The sequence below is a fragment of the Heloderma suspectum genome, chromosome 2 (genome assembly GCF_057233095.1).
Source record: "Heloderma suspectum isolate Gila_16-S chromosome 2, 16-S_ref, whole genome shotgun sequence".
NCBI lineage: Eukaryota > Metazoa > Chordata > Lepidosauria > Squamata > Helodermatidae > Heloderma > Heloderma suspectum.
Window position 1 is genome coordinate 91,808,757 of NC_139459.1, and position 16,642 is coordinate 91,825,398.

At 41.2% G+C, this 16,642-nt stretch overlaps 1 protein-coding gene across 7 annotated transcripts in view; it reads left to right on the top strand.

Annotated features, from left to right (window-relative positions):
* The window catches only part of FANCC (FA complementation group C), a 127,873-nt gene that overhangs the window by 7,240 nt on the left and 103,991 nt on the right, over nucleotides 1-16,642 (top strand). For all 7 annotated transcript variants that reach the window (XR_014787742.1, XM_084834134.1, XM_084834136.1 and 4 more), the window contains exon 2: nucleotides 13,467-13,639. Coding sequence is in view for 6 of the 7 variants with exons in the window: in XM_084834135.1 (XP_084690261.1) it covers nucleotides 13,467-13,639 (173 nt within the window). In the remaining variant the exon portion in view is untranslated. The remainder of the gene's footprint in view (nucleotides 1-13,466; nucleotides 13,640-16,642) is intronic.

The following is a 16,642-nucleotide window of genomic DNA, read 5'->3' on the forward strand; positions in this document are numbered from 1 at the left end:
GAGATGGACAAGATGCTTGCATCTATGTGACATGCTCTCTTGACCCTTGCCCATCATGGCTTCTTCAAGCTAGCTGTGAGAGACTGACTGGTTGGATCAGGGGAGTGGTGAATGCATCATTGCAGGGAGGTGTGGTGTCCGCTGCCTCGAAGAAGGCAGTGGTGCAACCTCTCCTGAAAAGCCTTCCCTTCATCTAGAGATCTGTACTATCACCTGGTCACAAATACCTTCTTTGTGGGTAAGGTGTCTCAGCTGCAGGCAGTCTTGGATAAAACTGATTATCTTGACCCATTCCAGTCTGGGTTCAGGCCCGGCTTTGGCAGGGAATTGGCCTTGATCACCCTGACAGATGTCCTTTGGGAGAGGGACAGGGGAAGTCTGACCCAGTTAATCTTTCTCAATGGCTTTTAATACTGTTGACCACTGTATACACCTGGACCAGCAGCTGCACTGCCCTTCCTGCTGTCACTGCTTACCTTGCCTCTTCTGTACCCAGACAATGCAAGCTGATATTTGTCTTTCTTTTATTCACAATATCAGTGCTTTCAATAAATGGTTTTTTAATTGTGTTCCTAAATGCTCTGGGGCTCTGTGGATACTTATTAGGGGTTTTATAATGCCAAGATGGTTAATGTTGGGCAAACAGCTTGCAAGATAATATATTATTCACCGTTATTAGTCTTTCATAAGCCCAATAGATGTGTCCAGCACTGTGCATAAATTGAGAGCGGGCCCTCAAATGTGCTGCAAACAAATCAGTATTTAAAGGGTTCCTCAGAGGCTTCAGCTACCTTAGGTTCTAAGTATGGCTCCTGCTCTAGAGGAAAGGTTATACTTCATACATTATACTTCATTCTTGGCATTTTTTTCAGTTGCACAGTACTTTCCATCTATAAAATGAAGTAGATATTTCTGTTCTTTTTAACAACTTTATTATGCATTATTTGATAACACTTTAATTAAAGCAAAGTAATTAAAACACAGTATATTTTATAATAGGGATTTTTGCTTTTACATTTTAAAAATGTTATTTTCTTCAAATCCTGCATTTGTTGTATTATAGACTAGACGTTTTGTGTCAGAATCTTAGAAAATTATGTTTTTTCACTTTCAGTGCATTCTGTTGCAGCCTGTGATGGCTTTGCACTCGTGGAAAGCACTTCCACTTGTCTGGCCTGGGAGTTGGAGCACTGTGCTGCAGTTGTTCTGCTCCTACTTGGATGGCCTGTCCCAGAAGTTGATGCTGAGGGATTATTGATGTGTGCCTTGGCAACTATACTGTGGGGCTCCACAGGGCTCTATTTTATCCCCTATGCTGTTCAACATCTCCATGATACTGTTGGGGGAAGTTATCTGGAAGCGTGGGCTGAGGTGCCATCAATATGCGGATGACACCCAGCTCTACCTCTTTTTTTCATCAAATGTAGGTGAGGCAGTGGCTGTTCTGAATCAATGACTGGGCATGGTAATGGACTGGATGAGGGCCAATAAACTGAGACTCAGTTCAGGCAAGATAGAGGTACCGTTTGTCTGCCCATCTAGGTGATGTTCAACCTGTTCTGGTGGGGTTGCACTCCCCCTAAAGGATCAGGTTTGTAGTTTGGGGGTGCTCTTGGACCCAGAACTGTCACTTTAGGGGGTTGGACTCGATGGTCTTGTAGGCCCCTTCCAACCCTGCTATTCTATGATTCTGTGAGGCACAGGTGGACTTGGTGGCATGGGGCATCTTTTATTAGCTTAGGCTGATATACCAGCTATTAGGACAGAGATAGCCTAACTACAGTTATCCACGCTCTGATAACCTCTCGTCTGGATTACTGCAATGCGTTATACGTGGGGCTTCCTTTGAAAACAGTCTGGAAGCTTCAGCTGGTCCAAAACAGGGCAGCGAGATTGTTAACAGGGACTGGCCAACGAGATCACATTATGCCAGTGCTTTTCCAGCTGCACTGGCTGCCAGTCCCTTTCCAGGCTTGATTCAAAGTGCTGGTATTAACATTCAAAGCCCTTAACGGCTTGGGGCCAGGTTATCTGAAGGATCGCCTCCTCCCATATGTGCCTGCTCTGACCCTAAGATCATTATCAGGGGTCCTTTTCTGGGAGTCTCTGCCAAAGGAAGTGAGGTTAAGAGGGCCTTTTCTGCTGTGGCACCCCAGCTGTGGAATGAGCTCCCTAGAGAGGTTCACCTGACACCTACGTTGTACTCATTTTGGTGCCAGGTGAAGACCTTTTTATTTTCCCAGTGTTTTAGCACTGTAGTCTTTTAGCTCTGCTGTTATCCGGAATTTGTATCTGTATTTTTACTCTCTGCATTGCTGTTAGATTTTATTCTGGTTGTATTGTTATATTGTGGTTTTAAGCTTTTATATTTTATATTGTTTTATGTTGCACTCTGGTTTTAATTTTTGTGAACTGGCCAGAGAGCTTCAGCTATTGGGCGGTATAGAAACAAACAAATAAATAAGCCATGTTAATTTACAACTAAATAGAGTATTATTTACTCTGTTTGATGTTATAAGCAGGCTTTGCATCTCTTTGTATCACTGTATATATGTGGAATTTTTTCCTTTTTAACTATGGAGGGAATGTCTTTAACATATTCCCATATTGAGGCTTTGTTATCACCAGTACCCATGACAGTTTGAGGTTAACAGCACAATCCTATACATGTCTCCTCAGAAATAAGTTCCATTGAGTGTAATGGGACTTACTCCCAGGTAAGTAGGTATAGGATTGTAGCCTAAGTATGTGAATACAGGAAGATGTACACTGGACAATTTTGTATTCTCTCTTTCCAGTGTTGTTCCTTTCTGCTTGTCTCTGTCTTGGCCCAGCTTTGCCCTCACAAAAAAGTAGGAAACAAGTTATTGGGCTGAAAAAAATCCAATTTTAATTTTTTTAAAGCCAATGTTTGGGATTTTTTTTTGAAAGCATCAGTTTCTATCCATCCTCCTGTATTGACTTTTGTCTTAACTTTTGCCTTGTGGCCCAGTTCCACCACAACATAGGTACAGAACAACAATCCTATATAGCTTGTGTCTTTGGAGAAATTGAAAGCCCAGAACTTTCAAGAAGGAAGAGCTGTTAGTTAGCTGGAGAGAGCCATTTTCATGAGATTAAAAACTGAAATTAATGTCCATGTTTGATTGGTGTTGTTGTTTATTTGGTCAGTCGCTTCTGACTCTTTGTGACTTCATGGACCAGCCAACGCCAGAGCTTCCTGTCGGCCGTCGCCACCCCCATCTCCCCCAAGGTTGAGTCCGTCACCTCCAGAATATCATCCATCCATCTTGCCCTTGGTCGGCCCCTCTTCCTTTTGCCTTCCACTTTCCCTAGCATCTGAGGGCCGCGGTGGCTTAGTGGTTAAGACGCTGAACTGCAGACCGGAAGGTCGGCAGGACAGCAGTTTGAGACCCGAGTGCCGCGTGACGGAGTGAGCTCCCGTCTTCAGTCCCAGCTCCTGCCAACCTAGCAGTTCGAAAACAAGAAATTGCAAGTAGATAAATAGGTACCGCTTCGGCGGGAAAGGTAACAGCGTTCCGTGCACCTCAGTGTTCAGTCATGCCGGCCACATGACCACGGAAGCATCTTCGGACAACACTGGTTCTTCAGCTTAGAAATAGAGATGAGCACCATACCCTAGAGTCAGACACGACTGGTTGGGGACACCTTTACCTTTTTTCCCCTAGCATCAGCATCTTCTACAGGGTCTCCTGTCTTCTCATTATGTGGCCAAAGTACTTCAGTTTTGCCTTTAAGATCATTCCCTCAAGTGAGCAGTCTGGCTTTATTTCCTGGAGTATGGACTGGTTTGATCTTCTTGCAGTCCAAGGCACTCTCAGAATTTTCCTCCGGCACCACAGTTCAAAAGCATCTATCTTCCTTCGCTCAGCCTTCCTTATGGTTCACCTCTCGCAGCCATAGGTTACTATGGGGAATACCATTGCTTTAACTATGCGGACCTTTGTTGTCAGTGTGATGTCTCTGCTCTTCGCTATTTTATCAAGATTTGTCATTGCTCTCCTTGCTCTCCTCCCAAGAAGGTTTGATTGGTAGGTAAGTTCATTTTTATGAGACTGTAAGTGAAGGTTTAGTATATTTTTTATTATTAATTATAACTATGTTATATTTTAAGTTAGGGAGAAATGTAGTATTTTGTTTATGATGTTTTAAAATCAAAACAATTTTTTATAAAGTAAAATTTAAAAATAGTCAATTTTATCCACTCTCTCTTATTGTGTGATTCTTCTCTGCCCCCCCCTTTTTTTTTGTTGAGAAGAGTGCTCTGTGAACACTTTCTGTAGCGTTTAGACAATTTAATTTAGCGTGTTCCCATGCTTCCTCTTTTACTGACTTTGGGCTTTAATAATGTGCATTAATGTATGGATTATATGATTGCGGTCCCTTGGTGTACTGTAGGGCATTCCCTTTAAAACTGTTAACAAAAGTTACTGACTAAAATGTTACAATTCAGACACTAATCCAGAGAGCTCACTTGACAGAATAAAGTTAATCTGTTCCATGTTAGATGCTTACAGCATCTGAAGGATGTAACAAATACCCCATGCCTAAACTCCACAGGGTTCCTAACTTCCTAAAAGTATAGAACAACAAGCATTTGACTGGGAGGTTCTGAGGCAGGAGGAGCCAGGCTTTATTTTGTTCTCTCCCAGAAAGCAGCTGGAGCAATTTGAGTCGAATTATAATTATCGAGAACTCCTCAGTCAGTGGTAATTTTGTAGCAGCATGAAATGTAATAAGAAGACAGAATCAACGGCTGTGGTTAATACAGGCAGGAAAGGGAGTCCACACTTGCAGCAGCGTAGGTATTAATTGGAGAAACTTAATTGTAACTGAAAATAAACCAGAGGGAATAGTTTTCAGTGTCCGTGGCATAGGTTACATGACCTTTCCCATCTATAATTTATGCTAACAAACTCTGTTAAGGTCTAATGTGTCAGGCAACTTGATCCTACGGTGCCTTTTTCAGCTGCTGCAGCAGCACAATCAGGTTTCTATTGTTTCAGGCTCAGCATCTTGAGCAGTAGATCAGGACAGTCTTCACCGACTTGCTTTCCTTTGGCAGAGAGAATAGCCCTTTTCAACATACTCTAGCCCTTTCACACCTTCAAAACATTTTCACTGAACACATGGAATGGGTGAACAGGATTGTGCCTGCTGGCTCTATCCCCAAATCTCCATGCATTCAGTAAAAGAAGCAAATGGAGCCCAGTGTGCACAGAAGAATAGGCTCTGTACATACAATTGGGGACTCTTGTCTTTTAAATCCTGCTCTACAAAATAACATGGATACTCTTCTGGAATGTTCTATTATGCCATTTACTCTCAAGGCATTTTCGCACCTGGAGTGTTGGGATTTTTGAAATTGGCCTTAAAGCTGCTTTGATAGTATAGATGGCCTCTTCCTTTCTCTAGTGCCATCAGAATGGATTAAATTATGGTGTAGTTCACTTTTAAGCAGTACTCTGCTTAAATGGTAGTGTTCTCCATTCCTTCCTTGATTCCACTCATTTTGGTTCTGTAGAAATTCTTTACTTCCCTCTAGGGAAGTGGCAGACTCTGATTCTTTGAATGGTATACATGGAATGAGTGAAATCATTGTTTTTCTTGGGCTCTTGGGAAGTGCGTAGGCATATTAGAAAGTTATAATGAAGAAATGGAAAAAGAGGGATTTCCTCATTTGGATTTCATGTTCATTTACTACTAAGATGTTATACTCTGTAAAGTACCTTTTAAGCTTCTTTTTGCCAACTATCCAGAAGCTGTTTGTAAAAAATAACCTTATTTTTAAAAGTAAGTCATAGTTCCCTTAGGTCTCCTGCTTTTGGTCTTTACATTTATCTCCATAAGTCTATATATGAGAGACCCTAGATTCTCTAGTGCTAATAAAACTGGTACTGATAGTAATCTGTGATTTTTTAATCTGTGATTAAGCTGCTTTATACATAAGCACATTATAGCAGATTCAAGTAAAATACTGCCCAGCTGAAACGGCTGTGGCAACAAACTTTGCAAAGCATCATGCACAGTGATGGTATATTCTCTCTCTCTCTCTCACACACACACTCTCTCTCTCTCTCTCTCTCTCTCTCACTCTCTCACACACACACTCACTCACTCACTCTCTCACACACACACGGAGAGAGACATACATGTATGCACACATATAAATAACTTTTATGAAAAAGTTAATGTAAAAAATTAATATGGGAATCAGGCTTGTTCTTTCCGTCTCCCTCTCTTGAGGCAACAAAAAAGCATTTTGAATGGATAAATCCATGTGCTGGGACTTCTCAGCCTTTAAGTCTTCTTGAATGGTTCATGAAAAGAGAGCTCTTCTTCGCCAATGTTCTGGTGTTCCTTTTCCAAAGCATACTTTGTCCATTTTCGAGCTTTAAAAAAAACACAGGTCAGGGAAGCTGGAAGGACTTTAGGCGCTCCACTTCCTTGCTCTCAGGTAGCAAGCTTGCAGGCAAGGGCAGGCAGGAGATACAGGACTAGAGGTTGCCACACTGCCACCACTCTGATGCCCAAGTTAACTCACAGTGCTTCCTTCTCTCCATAATGCGGAACAGGCAATAAAATGCAGCTTGCAACCTGACTGCGGTCAGTAATGCTCTCAGTAGTGAGACACAACAGCAGTTGCTAGCCTTCCCTAGAACTAAAGATGGGATATGGGAATGTGTTCTTGCAGGCCAGCTGCACAGATCCAGGTTGACTAGTTAATGCCATTTTAGTGCCATTTATGACCCTCAATTCTGTATGGCCTTGTAGAGCAGCAGTGGGCAACTTGTAGTGTTCGACCTACACCTCTCATCATCCCTCACTATTTACTATGCTGGCTTGGGCTGATGGGAGTTGTAGGCCAAAACTTCAGGAGGGCCACAAGTTGTCCACTTCTGTTGAAAAGGTCCAGGACTGAGGCCAAACGCCTCATTAGAGGGGGTGGTGAGTAGCCCCCCTGCTTAAAGGAGCTTCTCTCATTTCTCCATTGAGAGCTGGAAGATCTACCTAAAGTTTGTTCAGAGAATCAGCTTTAGGATTGAATAGGATTATTATCAAGGCTTGTACCGCCTCCAAGGTAAGGGATCTCTCTCCCATATAGCTAGGTATCAGAATAGCCACTACCTCAAGGAGAGGGATTCCTAGCTCAGGTATAGCAGATTAGTTTGCATAGGTTGTTTCTACTCCAGATTGCTGAGCTGTTACTTCACATCCAGTTCTTGCTTCAGCTATAGCTACCATTCCAGAAGTGGGCATAGCTTGTCCAGAGCGCACAAAACAGCCTACAGTTGTGCAGAGCCCCGATCCCCTAGGAGACAGAGGTCAAGTTAATTGTCTATCTCTTCATAGGTGCAATTGAGGAAGATATTTTTGGAAGGAACATACATCAGTGATAAGTTTAACAGCTTCTAAACTAGCATAGGTAGTTTTAGATTTCACCCAGGGAAATCCTTAAAGGGAAAGTTTTTGCCCAGATAATGTATTGGGCCGAGTTACAGGGGCTGGATAGTTGACTCTTCTAAAATAATTCAAAATCAATTTTTGAGAACTTTATTTATTTATATATTTATTTATTTATTTAGTTTATATACTGACTAACAGCTGATTCTCTGGGCAGTTCACAACAATTAAATCCCTAAAATACAACATGATAAAACATAATATAAGACTTTAAAAGTTTGAAAGTAGCATGTAAAATCAAAGTAAAACCCAACAGCAGTTACAACCCAGGGAAAGCCTGGGTGAAAAGGTGTGTTTTTAGGACGCGCTTGAAGTATACCACATTTTCTGACTCCCAAACTGCATGGGGGAGGATTTTCCAGAGGGTAGGTGTCACTACAGAGAAGGACTGCCATCGGGGTTCTTCATGGCGACATTCCTTTCATTTTGGAATGACCAGCAAGACCTCCTGTGATGATCTTAGATGTCACCTGGCTATATGTAAGGGAAGGCATTCTGCTCCTGGTCCCAAGTTGTTTAGGACTTTATATGATAATAACATAACCTTGTACATGGTTTGGTAGCTAATAGGCAGCCAGTGCAGTTCTTTTAACACAGATGTTATGTTAGCATAGCTAGGTGTCACAGTAAGCACCCTATCTGCTGCATTCTGCACTAGCTGCAGCTTCTGAACCACGCATGAAGGTAGCCCCACATAGAGTGCATTGCAGTAGTCTAATTGTGAGGTTACCAGTGCATGGGTCACCATGGCTATGCTGTCCCTATCCAGGAACAGACGTAGCTGGCGTACCAACTGGATACATTACTATGCATACTCCGTGGAACTCTGGTTGCTCTCTTGTGTGTAGAAGTTGGTATTCCCTCAATTAAAGGTCAGGTCCATAAAGCTATGATAATGTCAGGTTACAAGTGTCAGATGACAGACTACCTAAAAAATGTCTGGTGGAGCACCTGCAAATTAGCAGCTGGGCTAAACAGTGTGAATATCTAATGCCTAATTATGATACATCCCCAGACCTGTTGCAAATTACTGATGTTGCGGCTGTTAAGAGACAGATAAAAGGCTGGATATGTGGAGAAGATGTTTAATAAAACATGGAGCTCATAAAGAACACCCAATTTTCACAGCAGTATTGGTTTTTATATAAAGCATGATCATATTCTGCAAAGTTATTTTTACCCTTTGAGAAAAGCCTTCATGGCATTTTCAGACAATGTTATAACATTTGCAAACGAAATAGCTGAATGTTTGTGGCCAAGAGGCTGTGGGGGGTAGGCATCTATTACAGATTGTAGTATCCACTGTACGCAGATGTGTTTTTCCTAAAAATAAGCAAATATATCTATCTTTATTGTGAAGTAATTTGGATTGCTAAATAGTTACAGTCAATGCCTTCCCTCATTGTAATCCGAAGTTGAACTGAATAGTGTATGTAATCTTTGGAGTTTTGTATCTTATCTATGTTTCAATTAAATAAACTGAGTGACTGACACTCTTCAGTGTATTTTGTTTTTCAGCAGTATTTTGCCAGCAAAATACATCCTCCCCTATTGTTAGGCCCTGTGTAATTTTCCCATAATATTCCTCTGCCCCTCTCTAAATTGACATATCCTTTCCTCAAATTAGTAGCCTTCTCTGCCCTACTTTTCTTTCCGGCTTTTCCACCTATTCTTCCGTTGAGTCCCTGTTTTGTATCCACTGCCTATTTGGCCACCACTTTCCTTCAGCTACTCTGCTCTTGGCTCCCTGTATCTTAGCATCTCTACTTAATGGACTCTATTTAATATTTTGGAACCAGAATGGATAGATCTCTTCCAATATAAGCTCCTTTGGTCAGTTGCTGGCAGACGGAAGGCAGCAGGCAGGAGGTGCTGTTTCAGGCAAGGGTAGAAGGCAAGGCTGCCCTGACTAATTGAGTGGCCTCATACTGCCTGCCAGTCACAAGGGACAGTGTTTATTATTGTTTAGTTAAAATATTTCTACTCTGTTCTTCAGCTGAAAAGCCTCTTGGAGCGGCTTATGTAAGATCAATAAAAACAAGACAGTCTCTGCCTGCAGGCTTACAAACTAAAAGACATGACACACACAAAAAGGGATGAGAAGGGCAGAGAAAAATAAGCAAACGCAGGCACTAATTCTTAAAGTTACATAGTAGTTCTAATAACCAGAACAATTCAGGGAGAAGAAGAGCCGAATGAGAACAATTCAGGGAGAAGAGGAGCCAAATCAAACTGGTCTTTCAGCAGAGCAGCTCAGAATGCCATTGCTTCAAATACAGGGTGTTTCAAAATGATGGACCCAATTTCAAAGCAGTATATTTCACGATGGCAACATGTTACAATTACACCAAAAGTTACAAATGGTTTAATGAGTTATCAAGTTTTACTAACCATTTTATAAATGCTCTTTGCGCACATTGTGACAGTTATACACAGCTTAGATGAAACGTTGCTTCATCGCTAAAAATCAAATGCAGTAAGAAGCTGTCGTCCTCCATGTTCTGTAACATTGCATCACTAAATTCTACACGCTTTCCTTTGTCACCTTCACGAAGAGCCTGCACCAATTGCAACCGGTGTGGCCTCATGATTAAACATTGCCTTAACACACGCCAGACAGTCTTATGAGAGATCGCAAGTTCTTGGCTGGCGTGACGAGTGGACTTGCGTGGCTATGCTGAAAACACTCTTGAATTCTTCTCATGTTTTCCTCTGAAGTGGGTGGTCGCCCTGTGCCCTTCCCCTTACATAAACAGCCTATTTCCTCAAATTGTCGGTACCAACGACGAATGCTCTTTGGCACTGGCGGATTAATGCTAAAATGCCATTGAAACGCACGCTGCACCGCAATTGCGGATTCAGTCTTGTTGAACTGCAGAACGCAAAATGCCTTGTGTTGCGGGGTCACCATCTTGCGAATGACTGAGGCTAGGGGCTGTTTGTGCGCTGAGAGAGGTATCTAGCAGTAATCATTTGAAACTCTATGCCCCACCCTTTCAAGTGGTAAGAGTTTCATTCATGGGTGGTTCGTGGTTGCAAAGATATAGCGATTTCAAATTGGGTCCATCTTTTTGAAATACCCTGTATATTTTACCGCTGTACTCTGATGGAATGGTTTCTGCAGTTGAGGGAGAAGCCCACTTGAGCCGGTCTCTTAACAGATCCCATGAAATGGCCCATCGCTTGCCATCTCTGTTCCCTTTTGTGTCTAAAAAGGACTTCTGAAGTGAGGGCACACAGTACTGGGTAGGCTAGACAATGTGATTTCCGCTTCAGGCTCTGGATTCCATGATAAGACTGTTAGAAAATATATTTTTGTTGACAGTTCCATTCTTTCAGAAGTTAGAATATTTGCATGATATCCCAGAAATTCAGTTGTTAGCAGATTTTCACATGTATAAATTCCCTTACAATACAATCCTATTCATATTTCCTCAGAAGTAAGCCCCAGTGGATTCAGTGGGACTTACTTCCAGGTAAGTGTGTGTGATTGGAGCCATAGTGCATTGCAATATTGGTTATGTTTGGATGTTGGTTATATGGGATAAATTATTAAGCTTTTGTGTTCTTCAGTGCCACAATGGCCCTTTAGCAACCGAATACTCATTATCTTTTTCTCCAACAATTGGCTAATGAGGATAGGATCTATAGTCTGACTTTATCCAAATCCATAAAACTTTAATTGACAGAAACAACAAAAATGCAAATGAGGCCCACCTAATTGCAATGCAAGCAATGTGGTCTTTGTTTACATTTCCTTTGATATTCTTTTTAATGCAGACATTGTTTGAACTCTGGCCACCTTTGGGTGGGATCCAAATGCATAAAAGTGTATGAAAAAATACAGCACTGTTTTCCCTACTCTTTTTAAATTTTATTTTTAACTGTTTTTTAAAGAAACTGTTAGTCTGGATTGTCATCTACTTATGGGTTGCTAGATAAATGTTTTTCTCTTTTCATGGCAGCAACACATTTCTGATGTTGAATCTCCCCCACTTCCAGGGTGATTCTAGAGGGCTGTCAGTAGTGTCTTCATGTCACAAATCATGGTCGCTATCACCTGATAAAACTGGAGGGACATGGAGCCTGCCCTGGTTTTCTTTTTGTCCCTTTGATCCTCTCTTCCTGCCCACCCAAACGCTGCCTGAGGAACATACTGATTGTGCTCTGCACTTAAGGAAGTGAGCTGTGGGAAGTTCAGGGGTACAAGGTTTAAGTTCCTTTTGGATGAGAGAGCACTGGAGAGTTATGGTGCTTTTGTAATATTTGTCTGTTAACAGATATGCAAGTTGAGTAGGGGGGGAGAATCACTCTCCCAAAAAGCCTCCCCTTCAACCCCCCCCCCCCCGACAAGACTCCTTCTAAACATCTTCAAAGATTTGGGGCCAAACTAGACTAAATCAGATCTGACTCAGATCTGAGAATGTGGTGCTGGAGGAGGGTTTTTTTTTTTTTAACCCTCGCAACATTTCCCAGTGTAAATCTCTCCCCCTTCACCCAACAAATTGCTATGGCATGAGGGAACAGGTAAGAAAAAACCTCACTCAGTATCATGGTGCTGTTTTTCTGTTTTTTAAAGAGCTGGGAGCTGCTTTTGTCTACTGCAATTACATACCGCAGTAGCTTGCCTTAGTTCCACACTGACTTGTTGGTATGTCATAGCTGGCAGAAGTGGCCTCCAACGTTAATGAGCCATTTAAGAAATTTTGTCTGGACATTAGTGTCTGTTTTGGGCAGGATGGTTCCTGGAACTTGATCTCTTTCACTTTCTCTTGATGGCTGTTCCTTGTCAATTAATCCTTTGGCTGCAAGCTTTCCCCAAAGCATGGATTTTCACACCCAGATGTGACATTTGCAAAGGTTAAAGGCACTGCTTCTGCTTCTACTTACTTCAGATTTAAAGGAGTGAGCATATTCCAGTATCTCTGACAGCACCATCTGCCTGGCTGACATGTCCCCCGTGTCTTTATCCCCTCCATTAGGAAAGAAATTTAATCTGTGGAAATTGTTCTGGACACATGCATGGATCCCTTCCTTTAAACCTTTTTGATATGAATCAGTGCAGTTGCAACACAGATTTTAGTGGCACTAAAGTGGTGACAAAATTGTCCTATGGTATTGTCAACGGTTATGAATTGTGACTGTTTATTACGTTATGGCTCATATTTTAAAAGTGGTGAGCTGTGAACTTGATGCTATGTGTTGGAGCATTCACAAAATTGGCCCACATGTGCCAAATGGCAACTTGTAGTGGCCTCATCACATCACCATCATACAAAAATGACCAGCTGCATTGGTCTTAGGGGAGCATTGAGAGAGGATAGGAGTGAGTTGGATTGTATTAGTAGGGAGGGAGGGTAGACTGACAATTCTCCAAATTTCAAGGAAGTTAGAAAGAGGATAATCAAATTTCTCTCTGCATGAAGCTGTAATTTATGGCTCAGTTGTGATGCTGACGTGGTTATACAGAATGCTTGAATATGTATTTTACATGAAAAGTTGTGATTTATTATATTTTTAAAAACTTCAGATTTGTGAATGTTGGGAATTAGCAGTGTTGCTTTTGTTCCAAACATGTGGTTTCTTGGTGAAGTATTGCAGCCCAAGGGTGTCTTTAGTTTAAAAAGTAGGGTTCTGACTGCATTTGTTTCCCACAGGCTACAGAGTGTGCATGCCTCTGTGTATTTCCTTAAGTATTCTTACCAATGCACTGTTTTACTGCTCTTGTAACAAAATATTGATCAGTTAACATGAATGGTAAAAATGTAAGCTCCAGGAAAAGTGATGCATTTTGATATTTTTAGTTATTCTTCTACTTTTGACACACAAAAACATTCCATTTTAGGAGCTACTAGAGTAACTTATGCATCATGCAAACTGCTAAAAATATTTTAATTCTACATCTTATGTGTTAAATGTTAGCTAAGATCTTTCTCACAGATAAGCTTTACCATCTCCCCTCCCTGCCCCCTTTCTTTAAGGTGACAGAATGGCTGAAGATACTAGAGTCACTAAATTAAGCTTTGAGTTTTGGCTGCACAAGAGTCTTGAGTGGGGTCAAATCACCGCTTCAGAATATCAGCAAGATGTCTGCCTTCACTTGCCTGAATTACAGGAATTTCTACTGCAGATTTATGGAGCTTTGAAACATATGGTAAGTGAATTAACTGTTAAGAATGAACTGTTTCGAAGACTGTTACAGAAACATTGTGCGCCCCACATTTTGACAAGACAGAAAGTTTACAGTAGCAGAGAGCCTTGTAGTATTGACCTAATGTATTGCTGGATCACAGAAGTAAATTGGGGAAACAGCCACAGGTAATGCAAACAGGAATGTGTTTCCTGTGTTCCTGATTTATTGTGAAAGGAGCTTTTTCTCCTTGATTGGTTATGTTCTCACATGAGATTTCCTACCCAACACAGTAACCTTTAAAAAAAGGCTTTTTAAAATAAACAAGTATTTGATTCTGGCTTCAGCTCATAAATTGGATTATTTAAAGACCCTTAACATACAAAATTGTAACTGATCCCCTAAATCATAAAGAGTTTGCTGACATATTAACCCTACTGCTGAGGCATACAAAGACATTTCAGCCCACCATTGGATCATATGTAAATATTTCTAGATGTGTCTGTGCAATTTTAGTATTGTCTGGTAATAATTTCTAGAAGAGAAACAGCAAACTATTAGGGCATTTTGTATGCACTAAAATTAACTTTACTGATAGAGCATTTAGCCTATATTATTAGTATAAAATATGGGGAAAGTGTGTTTAAAAATGGTAAATGTCAAGTGTCAGATAAGCTAATGAAACATCAATTATAAATCAGTAATTGTTGATATGTTTGTGAGACTGAAAAGGGCAATCTGGTTCAGCCCACCCTAGAATTGTACAGGACTAGGGCTCTGCCAAAATTGCTATATGGATCTCCACTATGGGCTGTGGCCAATTTAGATTCATTAGAAAGAGCTTAAAATAAATTTCTGCATAGACTTCTGGCAGTTCCCATTTCTACAAAACTAGAAGAGGATCGTGGAGAACTGGGTGTAATGACTATCAAAGCTGAAGCCCTTAGATTAGCCCTGCTTTTTTGGTGAAAAATCATCTTTAAGCGGGTATCAGAATTTATTCTGATGGTATTGGAAGAGATGGGCCCAAACTCTTGGAAGCAAAAAAATGCAACTTGCTGTCATGAGTCTGGGATTCTCTACCTCTTTTCTTTTAATTCAAGTATTTGATAGAGCTAAAGAAATATTGCTCCAAAGGCTTAAGGACACTGAAATGCAATCTCAGGTGGCTGGGATCAAGGTTTGTCAAGCTAACAAATTTTATGCCTCATTTATTCCTTCATAACTATCACTCCCAAAATACTTGGTAGATCTGCCAGATGTTAAAATGAGGGTAGCCTTTACTCGGAAAGATTAAATGTTGTTCCTTTGGCAGATTGGGTGGGTCAGCATAAAGGGGTTCCTAAAAAGGACAGAGTATGTGGTTGCAATTCTGTATCAGTGAAGATATTCATGTACTTCTAGAATGCTCTATCTATAATGACCCGAGAGCCAAATATGTATCCTTCAGAACATCTAGATTTCTTGTCAATGTTTTACAGATGCATGTTACAAAGCTTAAAGGCTGTAAGGAAAATTATTCAATTTTTGAGGGTCTATTAGTAGAGTTTAATCTTTTTGTATAATCTTTTCCCCCCTATAAACTGTGTATAATGGCAAATGGCTAAGATACAATAAATTCTCTAATGAAAATCCTTTCCTTGAAAATGGCTAATTGCAGCAAATTCCGTGTGAAACTTGGCCTCAGATGGACTTTCTGTATTTGGCCCCAGTAAGTCTAGGGCTAGCCTCAAATGTGGGAGAAATCTGAAGAATTTATTGCACCAGTATGTGATTACTATCTTTTCTGCTACTTGTATATTATCTCAGTTTAGTACCATTTAAAAAGACTTCATTTATTAGACAATAAAGCTACAAAAATGGGAAAAAATGACTGCATAGAATGTTTATAAACTGTGCTATGTATTACTTTTATAGCAAAGCTGCTTTCCATTTGGTTAAATTTTGTTTAGGTTTTGTAGCTATAGTGTCTGTTAAATTTCAGGTTGTAACTGCCTAAGTATGATGTCATGTAGAATATAGCAAACAGTAACAGAAACTTCAGGACTTCTTTGTACTGTAGTTACTACTCAGCCCTTCATATAATCCATAGTATGATGTAAGAGGCATGACATTTTGAATAATTTGTTATTTTTATTTATGTGACTTAACCCATCCCATCTTGAAAGCTAGGGATAACAACAATAGATTAATACCATGTGTTAATTTTTATTTTCTTCACAGAACAACTGTGAAAATCTCACCCTCTATGGGCCTCATCTAGGTCACAAAAAGGTGGACTGTAGAAAGGTCTTGCAGTACTTATGAATGATGCTCAATCTATGATGAACAATTCTTGTCAGTTTGGGAATGGCGTTCTCCACTTATGGAGAAGGCACCTGCATTGCCTCATGTTCTGAGGCAGACCAAGCACAACCGTCCAGCCATATACTGAGGTATCCGAAGTGCTTGCAGTCCTCCTGTTCTTGGACTCTTCCAGGAAGAACAGGAAGTTCACTGAGCCTGTGGTGGGCCACCATACATGGCTGGTGGGGTATGCCATAAGTTGATATACCCAGAGGGCACTCCTGGTCAACTTTAGGATTTGCTTGAGTTAGGAAACTGATTCTGTGCAGTCAAGTTGCAGGACGGTTCATGCTCTGTCTTCACTGACTGGGTTTGCCATCGTGGCTGCTCCCTCCACCCCTATGCGTGCGCCGGTTGTTTACATAATTGGCGAGTTATCCGAACCTGCGGTGGGGGTGGCTTCGTACCCACCCTACAACCCCACTGCATGTCATGGATTGTAGGGCAGGTACGAAGCCACCTGTGCCAGGTTTGGATGACACGCCAGCCCACTCTGCAGCAATTATGTAAACAGTCGGCACGTGTGTGGCATGCACAGAGTTGGGGAAAGAAGCTACAATGGCTTCTTTTACCGGCATGATGGTGTGAACCCAGCCACTGTCCTATCTGCATCATGTTTTCTGACTGTACCTCCTCAAGAAGTAATAGTGAAATGATTAGTGTTCAGCCAGCCAGCAGTGC